The 16,318-nt window shown below is 47.2% G+C and overlaps 3 protein-coding genes across 3 annotated transcripts; 2 read left to right on the forward strand and 1 right to left on the reverse strand.

Moving 5' to 3' along the window:
• Positions 1 to 114: 114 nt before the first annotated feature.
• On the forward strand, positions 115 to 4,999 carry ABOM_010143 (putative ATP dependent RNA helicase; the record flags this gene model as incomplete). Its single annotated transcript, XM_022537271.1, has 10 exons — positions 115 to 868; positions 929 to 1,580; positions 1,641 to 2,534; positions 2,588 to 3,309; positions 3,371 to 3,428; positions 3,478 to 3,619; positions 3,672 to 4,056; positions 4,106 to 4,319; positions 4,397 to 4,727; positions 4,793 to 4,999. 10 exons carry the CDS (start codon positions 115 to 117, stop codon positions 4,997 to 4,999), a joined length of 4,359 nt encoding a protein of 1,452 aa, XP_022385574.1.
• A 581-nt stretch (positions 5,000 to 5,580) lies between these two features.
• On the forward strand, positions 5,581 to 6,756 carry ABOM_010144 (inositol monophosphatase family protein; the record flags this gene model as incomplete). Its single annotated transcript, XM_022537272.1, has 1 exon — positions 5,581 to 6,756. One exon carries the CDS (start codon positions 5,581 to 5,583, stop codon positions 6,754 to 6,756), a length of 1,176 nt encoding a protein of 391 aa, XP_022385581.1.
• Positions 6,757 to 7,565: 809 nt separating this feature from the next.
• On the reverse strand, positions 7,566 to 15,457 carry ABOM_010145 (APSES transcription factor StuA; the record flags this gene model as incomplete). Its single annotated transcript, XM_022537273.1, has 5 exons — positions 7,566 to 8,904; positions 8,956 to 9,088; positions 9,147 to 9,341; positions 9,400 to 10,240; positions 15,332 to 15,457. The coding sequence occupies 5 exons, from the start codon at positions 15,455 to 15,457 to the stop codon at positions 7,566 to 7,568; spliced, it is 2,634 nt and encodes an 877-aa protein (XP_022385580.1).
• Between the last annotated feature and the right edge of the window lie 861 nt (positions 15,458 to 16,318).

Consider the following 16,318-nt stretch of genomic DNA (forward strand, 5'->3'; position numbering starts at 1 on the left):
AATATCTTTTAGAGATCTCCAACTTTCTCCAATTCTAAAAACCCCGAGATTGTCTATTAACCCCTCATCTTTCTCTCCCAGCTGTGGTCAAGACCATTTCCCCTCCCCGCAACTATGCCGCCTAACAATAAGAAAAAGAAGAAGCCCGCCGCAAACCCAGCTCGAGGGTTTGCAACCGTTTCGGTGCCTTCCAAGCCTAAATCGACTAACTCCACAGCTCCGACGTCGACAGCAGAATCCAAATCGGTCTCAGAGAGTGAACGACCAACCCCGGCGGAAAGCAGCCGACCTGCGACGGAAGCACAGGACGCTCCATCCTTACAGGATTACTCGCCCGAGGAACTTGAGAAACACCTTGAGGATGCGGAGCTGCAAATACTGGTTGAGAAATATGCCTCTAAATGCAAGAATGATGCGGTCCGTCAGGTTTCGAAATTGGAAACAGAACGACGGATACTCCGGCAACAAGCCTTCTCGTTAAGTCTTCTAGAGTGGTTTCCTGCTGAAGTGCTGGACTCAATTCTTAAAGTTGCCGAGACAGAAGAACATGAATTGAGCCCATCCTCGGTACGGGACTCGAATACAGTGAAAAAGTCTGGCTCAGAAGAAGACCTGTACATGAAATTGTGGACGCTAAGAGAGACCCTGCTGAAGCTCGGCTTTCCCGAGAAGAAAGTAGAGGATTCATTAAAACATCTCTTACACTATTTTTCTGGTAATTTTGCCACTGCTAATAGGGACATGGTGTGTAATCTGGACGAGGCTCTAGAATGGCTGGCAATGCACTGTACCCCTAAGGAACTACCGCCTTACACGCAAACCAATGCTCAGCTGCGCAAAGATGAAAAGAATCTTTCCTGGATAACCGGTAAACCTAAAAAAATGACTGGCATCTACGCAGTGACTGAAGAGAGCTAACCGGCATCAGATCGTGAGCCAGCACAATCTTCTACTTTAAACTTGACCCAGAATGATAGCAAAGTGAAGCAGACCAAAAGACCATCAAAGGAGCCTCTTCCTTCTATATCGAGCCCTTATGATTCTGATAGTTCTCTGGATCCTGACACTTTGCTGCCAAAGTATTTGGAATTGCAGGCTCAGCTATATAATCTTCAGCCTGAAATCTTTGATAAGCCTAAGAAAGGGAAAAAGCCTGCTCGTGAAAATATTGGGCTTGATAGCAACGAACCCCTTGTAGTGAAGATTCGCCGAAAGATTACCGGCATTGAAAATGATGTCCTTTTCGACCGCACAGAAGCTGAGTACCGGTGGAAAGAGAAGCTTGATGATCTAAGAAAGGAGGCGGCTTTCTTCAGGCAGAATCAGCCCCCCGAGCAAACTTCCCCGGACGAGCCCGGAACCAAGGATCAGCCAGAGGAAAAGGTGGCGGAACTCAAGTCCGACGTCGATGATGAGGAGATCGCAGGTCTCTTAGGGGACATGTTCCAAGCCGAGGAGCCAGCATTGGAGACAGGTGTTATACTTGAAGAGTTGAACAAAGCCGCTATAACGATCCGTGACTTTGGAAAATGGACTGGACTTAGTCCTCGACGAGTTTTGGAAGAAACATGCAAGGCAAGGTATGCAAAGGTCTTCCATGGATGAAAATAGGCTATGCTGACAGTAGCGGCACATTCTAGGGATACCAGTTGTACAATTATTTTCAAGGACTTCTCATCTGCATCACACTCAACCAGAAAAGCGGTAGAGGTGAGGTGGTCCAAACCACAGGATGTGCCATTTCTGTTTGAATGGGACAAAGTCACACACAAATCTAGCGCTTATGCCACCTTTGTCTCCATGGACACGATAGCCACACCAACCGCACAGCAAGCGGAGGCATTTGTCTCGACGCTTGCCCTTTTTATCCTATTTCCGCAGAACTCGAAGGAGGGCAAGGCTTATATGCGGCTTCCATCAGTGTGGAGGGAGCTCTGGACCGAGTTCGCGAATGCGAAAAAGCTCCAAGAGGATGAAATTGATAAGAAGACAATAAAGCATCTGAAGAAGCTAATACAGGAGAACCAGGGTAACTTTGAAGATGATGTGGTGCTATCAGATAATTTCCGGAGACGACATGGGACCTCTAGCAAACCAGAGTCTCCAGCCAGGTCATCCAATGCAAGGGAAGCTTCAGGCCCCGAGTCTCAATTGCAAAGGATTTGGATGGAGAAGTCATCAACTCCTTCTTTTAATAATATGGTGCAAGGAAGAATGAACCTTCCGATCTGGGCTTTCAAGAACGATATACTGAACACGCTTGATACCCACCGCGCGCTCATCATTTGTAGTGAGACCGGTAGCGGAAAGAGCACGCAGATACCTTCATTTATCCTTGAACACGAGATGACACAAGGCCGTCCCTGTAAGATTTATGTGACGGAGCCCCGAAGGATCTCTGCTATATCATTAGCGCGAAGGGTTAGCGAAGAATTGGGGGAAAGCAAGAATGATGTCGGGACAGCCCGCTCGCTCATCGGGTTTGCTGTCAGATTAGAGAGCAAAGTCAGTCAGTCGACAAGACTAGTATTTGCGTAGGTTCACCATCTACAACTTCGTTTCTGGAGATTATACTGACTAGGGTTAGGACAACTGGTGTTGTGGTGCGCATGCTGGAACGTCCAGACGATTTCCAAGATATCACGCATGTCGTTCTTGATGAGGTTCACGAACGTTCTATCGACAGCGACTTCCTTCTCATAGTCCTTCGTCGACTGATGCAGAGGCGTCCTGACCTAAAATTGATTCTAATGTCGGCTACTCTTGAAGCGCAAAGGTTCTCTAAATACCTCGGTGGCGTGCCTGTCCTCAATATACCAGGACGAACTTTCCCTGTGGAGATGAAGTACTTAGAGGATGCCGTGGAGTTGACCAATTACCGCCTATCAGAGAATGGTTCGAATACTAATCTCGATGAAGACACTGATGAGATGGCGCCAGAGAACACCGAAGGTGATACGACGGGAGGCATACTAGCATCGCTTGAAAATTATTCTAAGCAAACCAGGGATACTGTTCTGAACTTCGATGAATACCGTCTTGATTATCAGCTTATAAAGAAATTACTTATCAAGATTGCTACAGCGCCAGAGATGGCAAATTACAGCAAAGCTATATTGGTCTTTATGCCTGGTATGGCGGAAATCCGCCGCCTGAATGATGAGATTCTCTCGGAACCGATCTTCCAACAGGGATGGATCGTTCATGCGCTGCATTCTTCCATTTCCAGTGAGGACCAGGAGAAAGCATTCATTGTTCCCCCAGAAGGCATGAGGAAGATCGTAATTGCCACCAATATCGCCGAGACCGGTATGTCTCCCGCTATTGTTAAGAAGTAGCTATATCTGCCACAGGCTGTTGACTTGACTAGGTATCACTATTCCGGATATCACTGCCGTCATTGACACGGGCAAGGAGAAAACTATGCGGTGAGTCTTTGATCTCACACCTGTATCTTGCTGACTGACACTGTGATAGCTTCGATGAGAGGCGCCAGCTCTCAAGATTAGTTGAAGCCTTTATCTCGAGGGCCAATGCGAAACAAAGACGAGGAAGAGCTGGGCGTGTTCAGAATGGAATTTGTTTTCACATGTTCACGAAGCACAGGCATGAAAAATTGGTATGCTGACTATGTTGAGTCAGGCAGAAGATACTTCACTAACATTGTGTAGCTCGCTGAACAACAAACGCCAGAGATGCTTCGTCTTTCTTTGCAAGATCTGGTACTACGGGTGAAGATTTGCAAGCTCGGCGAGGTGGAATCCACTCTTCTTGAAGCCCTGGACGCACCTTCTTCCAAGAACATTCGCCGCGCTATAGACTCTCTCAAGGAGGTCAAAGCTTTGACAAATTCAGAGAATTTGACTCCATTGGGTATGCAGCTTGCCAAGCTGCCGTTGGACGTCTTTCTCGGAAAATTAATCATTCACGGGGCCTTCTTCAAGTGTCTAGATGCCTCGATTAGCATCGCAGCTATTCTCTCTTCAAAATCACCCTTTGTTAATACCATGGGATCTAACACACAGAAGGATCTTGCAAGGCTTTCGTTCAAGAAAGGTACTGCCTACCTTAGTCGATCCTATACCCACATGCTGAATTTTCGCAGGCGACTCTGATTTATTGACCGTGTACAATGCATATTGCGCCTGGAAACGAACGAGAAACACACCTGGCGCTAACGAGTATGCTTTTTGTCGGAAAAACTTCCTCAGCCCCCAGACATTGTTAAACATTGAAGATATCAAGATGCAGCTTATTGTGTCTATCGCTGACGCAGGGCTTTTGAATTTGGACCCGACCCAGAAAACGGCTCTGAATAGGTACGTCACATATCGCACCGATCACGCCTTTCCTACACTGCCTTGACTTCTTGATCGCAGAGCTAATATACACGCAGAGCTCGATACGGCGGTCGCCAGCGTCAATTTTTTACCATCCCTGAGGAGTACGATATCAACAGCAGCAACGACGTCATTGTCAATGCAGTTATTGCTTGGAGCTTTTACCCAAAGCTCCTGACCCGCGAGGGCAAAGGCTGGCGGAACGTTGCCAACAACCAATCTGTCACGCTTCACCCGACCTCAGTCAACAAACAGGCCGATGCATCCATCAAGTGGCTGTCATACTATCACATCATGCAGGGCCGAAACCGGAATTACAACGCTTTCGAGACAAACGCCGTGGACGACTTTGCCATTGCGCTGTTGTGCGGCGAGGCGGAATTCAAGGTAGGTTGAACTTCTGAAAAATCTGGAAAGGATTAGCATGGACTTGGCATCTAACCAAAACATAGATGTATTCCGGCGTAGTCTCAATTGACGCCAATCGAATCCGCTTCGCGGTTCGAGACTGGAAGTCCATGCTGGCGTTGAAAATCCTTAGCGCTCGCATACGGGACATATTATCTGGGACATTCCGGGATCCACAAAAAAAGCTGTCCTACAAGCAGCAGCAGTGGGTCCATATCTGGCAGCAGATATTTTCGCAGGTGGGGAAATGAAGCGCGCCGGCGCTATGAAGGAATGAAAGAAATGTGGACCAAGGGGGTCTATATTTGTTCTTTGTAGATAATGAACATACCATGCATTGCATTGCATTAGACCCAGTATATGGATGGATACACGGCAATGGCTCAGGGATATACAAAAGTATACAAGAATTGTTTGCATAGATTTCCAGTAAGAACCATCTATCAAACTCCTATAGTCTAATTGTATCGCACTGACCAGTCCAGAGATTAGCAACGATAAGAGCAGAATACGTTAACAAGTATCATCTTCAGTTTCCAATAAGTTAAAGGTACAAAAACTCATCACAGATAAGAAAAAACGCGAACCCCCCCCCCCTAACTCGACTTAGCCAAATCTGTAAACGACGCGCGCAGTTCTATCTTAGGAAACCCATTCACTCAACTCCAGGTCATCCAAATTCACCCTCGAGAACCCTTCTTCTACCATGAATTCAAGGGCCGCTATCGTTGACATCCTAATTTACCTTCTTTGTCCCCACAAGATACACAAACTGTAACCCAAGAGCACACCCCCAACAGCCAGCCCATCCCACCATCAATACCATCCAACAATGACCACCAAACCAATCAAGAATAACAACCAAGAGAAAAGCCAAAAGCAAGAAGAAGGACAAGAAGAAGAAGTAACAACAATGACCAACGAAGCGACTCCCTCCCCAGACTACAACAAAGAACTCCGAATCGCCTCCCTAGCAGTCCACCGCGCCAGCATCCTCACCAAAATCGTCCAAAGAGACCTCGACATAGGCCCCATCCTCAAACCCGACAGTTCGCCCGTGACCGTCGCCGATTTAGCCGCTCAGGCGATCCTCGTCAGCGTTCTCCGTCATCACTTCCCGAATGACGTGTTTGTGGGCGAGGAGTCTGCGCCTGTGCTTCGCGGTGACCCCCTGCTTGCGCGGCGGGTGTGGGAGCTTGCGTCTACAATGACGTGGGTTGATAATGATGATGATGGTCGGGCTTTGGCTGTGGGGCCACGATCTATAGAGGAGATGCTGGGTGCAATCGGTGGGGATGGAGCTAGGGGTCAGCGGACCTGGATTCTTGATCCGATTGATGGGATGGCGACGTTTATACGAGGACATCAGTATGCGGTTTCCGTGGCGCTGGTGGAGGATGGGGAGCAGAAGGTCGGTGTTGTCGGGTGTCCGAATCTGGCGTTTAAGAGCATTTCTGTCCATGAGGAGGTCGTCGATAGAGATGGGTATGGGATGATGTTACTCGCTGTCAGGGGTCAAGGTGCATACAAGAGACGGATGAGCCTGTCCAGTCTGGGGCCTCTGCAGAGGATTTCCCTGAGTCCGTGGCAAAGAATGGGGGAGAAAATCACGTTTACTGAAAGCTCGATCAGTGGTATTATCCATCAGGAGAAGCACAAGTTCATCAGGGACATATTATTCGCCAATCCGGTGGTAGACCTTTACTCTATGCAAGTCAAGTATGCAGCCTTAGCAATTGGTGCATGCAACGCGATGATTCGCCTTCCCAAGGACAAGGACCACCGGTTCCCTGCATGGGATCATGCCGGGGGAATGCTCATCTTTGAGGAATCCGGCGGCAAGGTTACTGACCTATATGGCCGACCTTTCAACTATGCTCTTGGGAGAAGCTTGGCTGACAATGAAGGCTTGGTGGCAGCTAAATCAGTGCTTCATACCGACCTTCTGCGCTATACACGCTATGTTTATGGGAGAAATAAGTCTAAGCGGTGCATGCAACCGACATGAATATAGGCGATTGTGCGGGTGTACAGCGCATTTTTACGCCATGATTGTATCAGTGTATGACACCTTGGCAGCGACAGAAGTAATTTACTGGAAAGAGTGAAACCTTGAAACCCGATAGTATTTTTTTTTAAATAAAACCCATACATAAAACACGAACAGAACCCAGGGCCTACTGGCCCTTGATGCATGAATGGAGAACGAGCCACAACAGTATAAAAACTCGTGAAAGGAAATTCGTCTCATCATGGTCGTTAAATATAGCCTGTCGGAAAATCGAAATAGCACAAGATGACCAGAAGCACCATAACGCTAACCAACCCTCATCCATAGAGAAAGCGAGAAAAGCAGGCCGGCGAAATTCCAACACTGCAACGACAACCCAAAACGCACGCCCCTTTCATAGCCGAAAGGGGGCAACCTCAGACATTATAACGATCGTAGCCAGACATCCATACCGTTTTCACAGTGTTATGTCCCATCTCTAACAATTACCCAACATAAACGCGCTGAAAAGAAACGGCTCGACAACATAACATAGCGTGTTCCCTGAAATGCAGATGTGTTGTAACCAACTGCTCATGAGAAACCAATCATCCCGTATGAAAGTGCCAAGTCGTACGAATGTGTAGTCTATTCAAGATAAAAGGAAAATGAAAACCCGGTAATGCATTTGAACACAAGGGATTCGGAGGTGACCCTTACACGGTCAGAAAGGAGTATCATGGTCTTCGTGTTTTTGTTGTTTTTTTCTCCCCTTTTGTTTGGTCCTCCGAAGCTCATGGAATCATGAGGAATATCACTTGAAGGCCTTATCGACGGCGAGACATAACTCCACCGGCCTTCATCGGCTGTAATCCAAGTGGTACTCCTCCAACAGGACCACCAACCGTCGCTTCAGTCAAAGTCTTTCGGCGCTTATTCTCATATTCCGCGCCCCGACTGTCTGGCCGAACTATTTGGTCCACATCGTCATCATCCCGCAAGCGCTTTCCGGACCCCAGGGATCCGTTCATCCCCGTCGAGTACCCGGGCGCTGGGTTGGACGCCACGGAATAATTATCAGTCGTTCCGTTCGCCGACGCACCGCGAGTTTCGCTGACACTGTTGTAGAGACTGCTGACAGCAGCTGGTCGGGGAGGCGTGCTGTATCCCGAAGCCCATTGGGGAGGCGCTCCGCTTGTACGGGGAGTCATGCGTCCGGACCCGTTCTGTTGCGAAGGGGAGCCAGACATATCAGACGCGAGTTGAGAATGATCACCTGCCAAACTTCCAACGGAAGGGTTGGTAGTGTATGTGTAAGATCCGCGGTTGGTGCCATAGCCTGCACTATCATGTTGCACGTACTCGGGCTCATGCTCGGTGACAGGCTCACCGGCTCCGCTGCCAACATGCCCATTAGCCTGGGAGTAACGGTCAGACTTCACGTCAGCCTGCTCTACGTCCGGCGGCCCCCCTGAAGCCCTTGCCGTTGGAGGCGCCATGTCGTTCTTAATATACGTGTTGGCGGGCATAGTCTGGCCGTAAGGAGCCATAGGTTGGGTCAAGGGTTGCTGGGGTGCATATTGGGGGTGGGATGGAGGAGCGGCTGAGTAGTACGATTTCGAGCTATCGTATCCGGGCTGACTCTGGTATTGTTGCATCCCTTGCATGTTACTGCCTGGGGGAGTCGTGGCTGGAGTCGTAGGCATCGATCGTGCGTTACTCAATGTCGTGTCGATCGATAGAGGTTGGGTGTTAGGGACACCGGAGTTCATTCCTTGGTTCCCCCATTCATAAGAGCTCCCCTGGTTGGTGATACCCATGAGACTGGATGCACTGGCAGGAGGGGTCGGGAACGTGTGAGCGCGGTCAAGACCAGGCCTGGCAGCAGACTGCGATGTCATTGCGTGAGGCTGAGACATGTGCGATGGAACCGGCGTTTGTAGCGAGTGATGATGATGCAAGGCAGGGGGTTGTGGGCCCTGTGAAGCCCGCGCGGCTTGAGGACCTTCTAACCGCCGTTGCTGTGACTCTTGCACAACCATGTTTGTCCGGGTTTGGTTAGTGGGATGGTACAGAAGACCTCCAATATTGTGCACAAACAAAGGGTATAAAAGGTCTGTGATCTTCTCTTTGTTGGCAAACTCCAAGGCACGTTCAAATGGGATCCTGAAAGGCTAGTTAGACTCATATAAAACAGACGCCGAGTGACGATCATACCAAACTCCCTTTAGGTGCATTGGACCAATCTTGACTACATGGCGAATCTTCTCGCTCTTCAGTATCCCGTCGCGACGACCTCTAGTCATCCCAGCCACGTTGAGCAGTTTGGTCCCGTTTATCATATGATTGTCTACATACTGTCAGCAAATGATTTTCGGGAAAACGAAGGCATCAATCGAAATGCTCACCTTCTCGGCGGGCAACACAGACGCCTCTAGCTTCAACCTGGTAGCAAAGACTGCCTTCGTCCTCCCACAAGGTGGCTGTGACCCGTGGTTTGGCACCGGGCGGAGCTATTTGGCCTGTAGCATCGTACACGTAGCCTTGCATAGGCGTTCCGGTGTTGTTTCCGTATCCCGGAGGCGCAACTGTGTGGCTGGTAACTAATGAGAAGGGGTTATTAGTACTTTACGGTAACGGTGATTATCTTCGCAGACCTACCTGGCAATGGTAACAGCTGAGTTGGGACCTGGCTGCTCACCGATGTTGTCGGAGGCTGCGGGCCAGGTTGGGACGAAGTGACACCGCCAGGATAAGCATATGGAGAATATGAACTGGCGGGGCCATAGGTAGTCGATGCCGGCTGCAATACAGGCGGTTGTTGATGATATTGGGGGTAATGGGCGATACCACCAGCAGTCGCCGCCTGAGAAGCATAGGGCTGTGCCGATGACAGATGTGATGAGTGAACATCCATGTATGGTTGTGTATGATTCATACTGCCAATTGCAGTCGGATTGGGATAGTAGCTATCGCCCACGGCGTTTTGCGGGATGGAATACTCCTGTGGAGCGGAAGAATCCAGAGAGAGCCGGCCCTGACCACCAGCCGCCAAGTCCGCAGACTGCGGGGGGCTCCTGGCCTCGTTGATAACGGGTGCGGTTCCCGATAGACTTGTCCGAGCACTCGCGTTATGGGATGCCGAGGCCTCTTCGTAGCTGGTCCGGTAGGACTGGCCCGAGATTGGCGGCTGCGAGGCCGTCGGTAAACTGAGAGCCGGGAGTTTGTCACCAGACAATAAAGGTCTCTCAGCAGCGTGGTGATTATACCAAGGAATATCAACAGGACCTCTGGTGTGGACCTGGGAAATCGACGGCAGCTCCAGCTTTTCGGTTTGTCGGGGTAACGGTTCTAATAAACAAAGTGATTCAGAATTTTTAGCCGTTGGAATCGAGATGTCCAACGTGCCACACTGATAGTTGTCTTCTTTTTTTGCCTGTTTCTTTGTCGTAGTTCCGGTCAGATCACGGAAGTGCGGGTCGTCGACATGCAAGTGATGCCACTAGTTAATTCGTCAAGTACAAAGGAAACCAATATCGATGCTAGCACCGTTTGGAGCGAATGCAGATATGTCGTCAAGGGATAATGAATAGCTTCAACAAATGCGAGAAATGCAAAGTGCAATCGTGGTAAGCTCGTTGGAAATCGTAACCGTAAAACGCTTCAAGATCGCTGGCGTAACTGGACCGAGAAAATCGCTATGCAGCGTAAACGGACAGAAATCTACATCCAATTATGTACGAAGATTGGAGTGATCGGACGCAAAACGATGAAAGCCAGACAAAATAGCGCGCTTGCGGCTGGACAACAGAAATCGCTCAACCAAATCAGAAGCACGAAATCATGGGTCTCGTATCAAGTCGTAAGAAGAGCGCGGGGAAGGGCGACGTGACAGTCCAGCATCAAACGTCGAATGCTTCTCTGACGACTGACGCCGTTTCGTACTATCGATGAACAAAACACGCACAAGTAGGCAAAGTGTTCGCTTTTCTTATTCTTGTTGCAACGAACAGAGGGAACAAGCTCGTAACAGGTCGTAGCAGGTCGTCGAAGATAACGTGCTGCTTCAAGGTGAACAAGGGTACAGTCTAGATAAAACAAATACAACAGAAGTAAGTAGGGCATTCAAGTCATCACAACAGTCGTGTCGAACAAGAATATAAAAATGAAGAAGAGACGGTGATCGTAGCAAGAGAAAATCCTAAATGGAACGTCGGGAGGATGTATAAAAGGTGTCAAATGAAAGGGATGCTGCACTAACGAGGCGGACAAGGGAGACTGGTACCGTGAACAGGGAGAAATTCAAAAAATAGAAATTCAAAATTCAGATCAAGAAATACGTAAAAAAATAAAAGGCAAAAATTCCTAGACACTCCCGGCGTGGACGATCATGGCAGGCTCAGGCGGCGGTGGAGGAACGAGAAGAATGATTGCAATGCAGCAGCAGATCATACACGAAAGGTGGAGGAGGCTGGGGGGTACAGCAAACGCAGGACCCAACTAAGCCTAATCCTTCCAAGTCTCTCTGCAGCCGCCGAGTGGATTGACTGATTCTGGACCACGACCCGGAACGGAGCGCTTTTGAGACACACACACGTCTATAGATAGAGAGGCGAAGAGAAAGTGTAGGAAGGGGGGAAGAGTGAGAGAAGAAAAAAAGAAGAGAGAGAAAACAAAAAATAAAAAAAATAAGGCGGGAAAGTAACAAAAAAGAAAAAGAAAATTAGAAAGTAGCGAGATGGTTACCAAATTTTTTTTCTTTTTTTTTTTAATTGTTCCTTGTGTTGTAAGATCGGGGAGGATGGAGCTGAACTGGGAGAATGGGATCAGAGGAAGCTCTCACCCATGGGCAGCGAATAAACGGATGACGGATGGGGTCGAAGAGGGGAAAAGGTTGGGACGTGACGGGGCGAGGAATTTTGGGTCGGGAGGGGAAAAGAAGTGGGAAAAGGAAAAAGAAAAAGCGATAAGTGCGAAGGAAAATAGAAATTCAAAAATAAAAATAAAAAAGAAAAAAGAAAAAAAATTAAAAGAAAAAAAAAAAGGTGGGAAGGGAACCAGCAGCGGTGCTGTTCAGCTTCCGCGGTTTAGCGGGAGGCTGGTGTGGGCTTGGGTGCTGGCGGTCCAAACAGTAACAACATCGCCAACCACGACAGCAGATCTGGACGACGGGTGCAACAGAACTCCCGAAGAAGGGTGATCGAAGACGCGTTCCAGAAGACAAAAGGGAACTCTCTCAATACTAGACTGACAGTAAAACAAGCACCGCAGGAATAGTATCCTCATTGAAAACCGTCATTGGAGGTTGGGTTTGAGGCGGCTGGTATACCGCAGCAAGGAAGCATAGACGTTCAAACACCCGCGAAAAACACGAACAATCAACCCAGAAAACAAGATTTGCAATGAAAATCAAAAATCAGAATCAAACATTCTCACTTACCAGCACGTGTACTTGGACTTTCTCAATCACCAGTTTCTCTCTGAGACCTGCTGCGCGGGAATGTAAGAGAAGCTGCAAGGCAATTGTGGCCGGATGCCAAACTGTCTCTCTTCAAGGCCGGTAGCTTGTGTTGTGCCGGTCACCCTTTTTAATTGCCAGCCTTTTGATCAGTACGCTGGGTCCTTTTTAACTATGAGAGCGCAGTCTGTTTCTTGGGTCCCCGATGGATTCGGTGTTGAAGAAAGGGAAGTTTGAAAGAAGAGAGAAAGGAATAAAGCAGTGGATCACTGGACGTCCGTCACTATAACTAAGTACCAAGCAGCTGCTCTGGGTCTTCCGTTAAAAAAAGAATAAAAATAAAATGAATTTCGAATTAATGATAAAAGGAAAAAGAAAATTGGAAATTCAGAGAAACAAAAAAAAATAAATAAAAAATAAAAAAAATCAAGGTGTCAGCAACCCAAGAGCTAAGGTAAAAGGACGTAAAATCAAACAAATAAAAATAAAGATGATAATTTTTTTTCTTATTTTCAAAAATTAATAAAATAGAAAATAAAATATAATAATGGTGATGATGATGATAATAATAATAATAATAATAATAATAATAATAATAATACTACTACTAAATCTAATAAAAAGGAAATAGTTTAGGTGTGGATCCCGCAACTAAGAGAGAGAGAGAGAAGAAGGGGATTGCCCGAGTAAGTGGGATTGATCTTCTGGGAAAGACAACCGTGCGTCTTGCGCCTGTGGAAGAGCGGCGAGATACCGCCGTGGGATCTGCTGCGTTGCTTCTACTTCCTGCGCCTGCCGATGATGTCGCTTCTCAACTTTGTTAATTTCTTTCTGGTAGGGTCCAGAAGCCCAGTGTCAAGCTCAGACAGCGAGATTCTCGCAGAACCGCCACGAAGCAAGGACCACCGACCGGATAAGCTAAACAAGACGCCGGACAGGAACCACCGTTTGGGCTAAGACGACGCTGATCCAGCCGAACCACCCTTGACGGGGATTGGTTGATGTTGAAGGGATTTGTACTGGTAATGAAGAGGGGAAGAGGAGGTGAAATACCATATGATACTGGTATAGTTTTGGATCGTTGAGGACTCTCCACCGATTAGAAGAATATCGTCGAGTTTTCAGTGTCTCGAGCCCCATTTAGAATGATTAAGAAATTTAATCATCAATAGGACTGGTATGGAGACTCGATCTGACTAGGCAAAAGTGATCCGAAATAAATAATGAAATATCTCAAACTCTATCGCCATAATACCATTATTCTTCTTTCTTTAATGATTCAGTTCAGTCATACTACAGAGTGTCCCGTGCAAATATTACTAGATCGCAAAGGGCCTCCATATACTCCGCAGGCAATGGGAGAAGCCGAAGGCAGAGAGGGAGGGGGCGAGACTAACCAAAAAAAAGAAAACGGAAGGAAGAAAGAAATCCAAATTGACCGTGATAGTTGGGGGCCACTGTGTGAACTGTTGGAACCGATCGCATAGCTGTAAGTCATTCGATCGTCCTGCACTTCCAGGGTGATGCTGGATCGCCCTAAAGCAATCAATAGTACTAAGAGAAAAACGAACTTATCTTTTTATTAATTCTGATAGACTCATGTCTGGAACTAAATTTTTGCCCCGTCCACCTGGCAAAACTAAAAACATACGGCCAAAGCCCCTGCCAGGGTAATTTACTCGAGGTCGGAGTTTCTATGAAAACATGTAATTTTTGTTTGTAGTAGAGGACCAAACAAGCAAAAGTGAAGTGAACATCTACACAGACTAATTCTACAACAATAATAAGTCTAAGCAACGGCGGCCGCAACTGGAAGCAGTACTACATACATCGGTCGACAAGCCGGGAGCCAACACCAACTGAAAATGACGGATGACAGGCGGCGTGTTCCAGGTTCGAACAACTGGGTTGTCTCCACGCTGGGCACGGGTCCCACTACATGAACCAAAGGACCACCACACCGTAAGCTTTGCTTTTCCACGGAGCATTTAATGGAGCAATCCACGGAAAAGGAACTACCCTTAAGCAGCGAAAAGATTGGGCAAAAAAAAAAAAAGAAAAAAGTATTAATAATTTCCTTCCGGGTTTTCCAATCTTGCAGATGCTACGAGCCAAAAGCATATTCAGAGTGCTGACTGCTTCGTGGAAGCGATCAGGTAACGCGTGAAACTACCGATTACTGCAATGTGCCACTACGTACTGTTATGCAGGGTGGGTACAGAGGGTGGCTCGTCCGGCGGGGAGGAAAGCTGCCGGGCCGAGAAGTTCATCAGGCAAATTAGGGAGGCGATAATTAAAACCCCATCACGATGATAGCTAGAGCTAATAATGACGCTGACTATAACACACTAGTCAGAAGAATAAGTTATATCGCATCATCCAGCGGATGCGAGATTCGCGCAGTCTAAACGGTGTGGATCATGGGATATGTACAACAGCGGGAAACGTTCCACACAGACCAACGAACTATTTGAATCAACCTGAAAAATCATATCATCCGGGTGACAGTATATAACCTACAACATGAAAGAGGTAAGACGCGAGAGCCGACCGGTGCAGGGCAAATGGCGGTGACTTGGCCAGGGGTGGAAAGGGAGGAAAGAGTCAGAAATTGGATTGGATGGCAAACCCTACAAGGGATAGCAAGAGGGTAGAAAAAGGTACGTTTTCGGTACCGCGTACCTACTGAGCAACCCTATGAGGCCCCGTCTACTGGTAGCACCCTATCAATTGTCATACTGTCTTTTCTTCTTTTTTAAATCTTATTTCTTCCTTCCCTTCCTCACCTCTTCTGTAGTCCTCTAGACTATGCTGGAATAAGAAAAGGAACTAATTGTGGAGGCTATTATGATGTTCATCAACGATCCACTGACTAGCCTCATTTACCTGACTCTCTAACCTGACAGTTTTTCATCGATAAACAATACCAATACGAGAGATCTCTGCTAGGCAAAATCCGTGAGGACGCTAGAGGGCGCCAGCAATGAATAGCCTCCCGTCCAAGTGGAGCCCTATCCGATACTAAAAGAACCATTGGCCACCACCTTGGCTCTGGAGCTGGAGGTGTGTGCGATAAATGATTTAAAGCTTTCGGGACGATCTGGAGGGCGTTAGGGTGCGGGCCCCGCCACATACCACCAACCGAGAGGCTGACAAGTCACCACGATCGAATGACGGCCGTATGTAAGATGACTGGTCATTTGTTGTATCGAAAAGATGGTAATATTCCAGTTGATAATTGAAATTGAAATGGACAGTCATTAGCATTGAGCCCCTAGTTTAAGAATCGATGATGGTTTATTAGAACAGCCCTATCATCATTTCGGAAAGTATTCCGTAATATATTAATTAAAGGGAAGATTAAGACTACATAAAACTTAAAAAAGAACGATCATCATTGATGCTGGAAATAAAATAAAGGAAAGAAAACAAAAAGAAAAATGCAAAGGATGAAAATAGAACCATGCAAGCAAGCGAGGTCAACTCATGTCACACAAGGACAGAAGAAAACCAGAAGAAACAAACTAGGATAGGAATGGCGGCAGGGATTCGTGCAGACTGCAGGGATAGATCACTGGTCGAGAAAGAACCACGAAAGCAAAGGTGGCGTGCGAGTAACAGTCGATCAAGGGCTACTCTCTATCTGATTTTATTTAATTTATATTCTTTTTTTTGTTTTATTTGCTTAAATATTTCTTGCCTCAGGAGTCTCCGTCGGAATAATTGGTTATATCATGTCAGTGTATTGATAGTTCACCACTTATTATTGCTGTCAAGCCTTGGAATTCCTACAGATTTGTATACTCCGTACAAGGATATACATTTCTAGAAGTCCGAGACTAGGCGCAACTCTTCGAGCACATTTTCCTTCATTGAATTGTAATGGTTATTCAGTATTATCATAACACGAGGATAAAATAATAAAGAAAATAATTCTTCTATAACTGTCAATTGATGATCCTTTAAAGAACGCTATACGGAGTACTCTATTCCCTGATCAACCCCTTGATTGATACCTTAAAACCCTCTTTTTTACTCTTTTTTCCCTCGCGTTTACCCAAATCCTACGAAATCCGTGTCTAGCGTCGGTCAAGATTCCAACCCTTCCACCATCCTCCACGT

Source organism: Aspergillus bombycis (assembly GCF_001792695.1).
Source record: "Aspergillus bombycis strain NRRL26010 chromosome Unknown contig00101, whole genome shotgun sequence".
NCBI classification, from domain to species: domain Eukaryota; kingdom Fungi; phylum Ascomycota; class Eurotiomycetes; order Eurotiales; family Aspergillaceae; genus Aspergillus; species Aspergillus bombycis.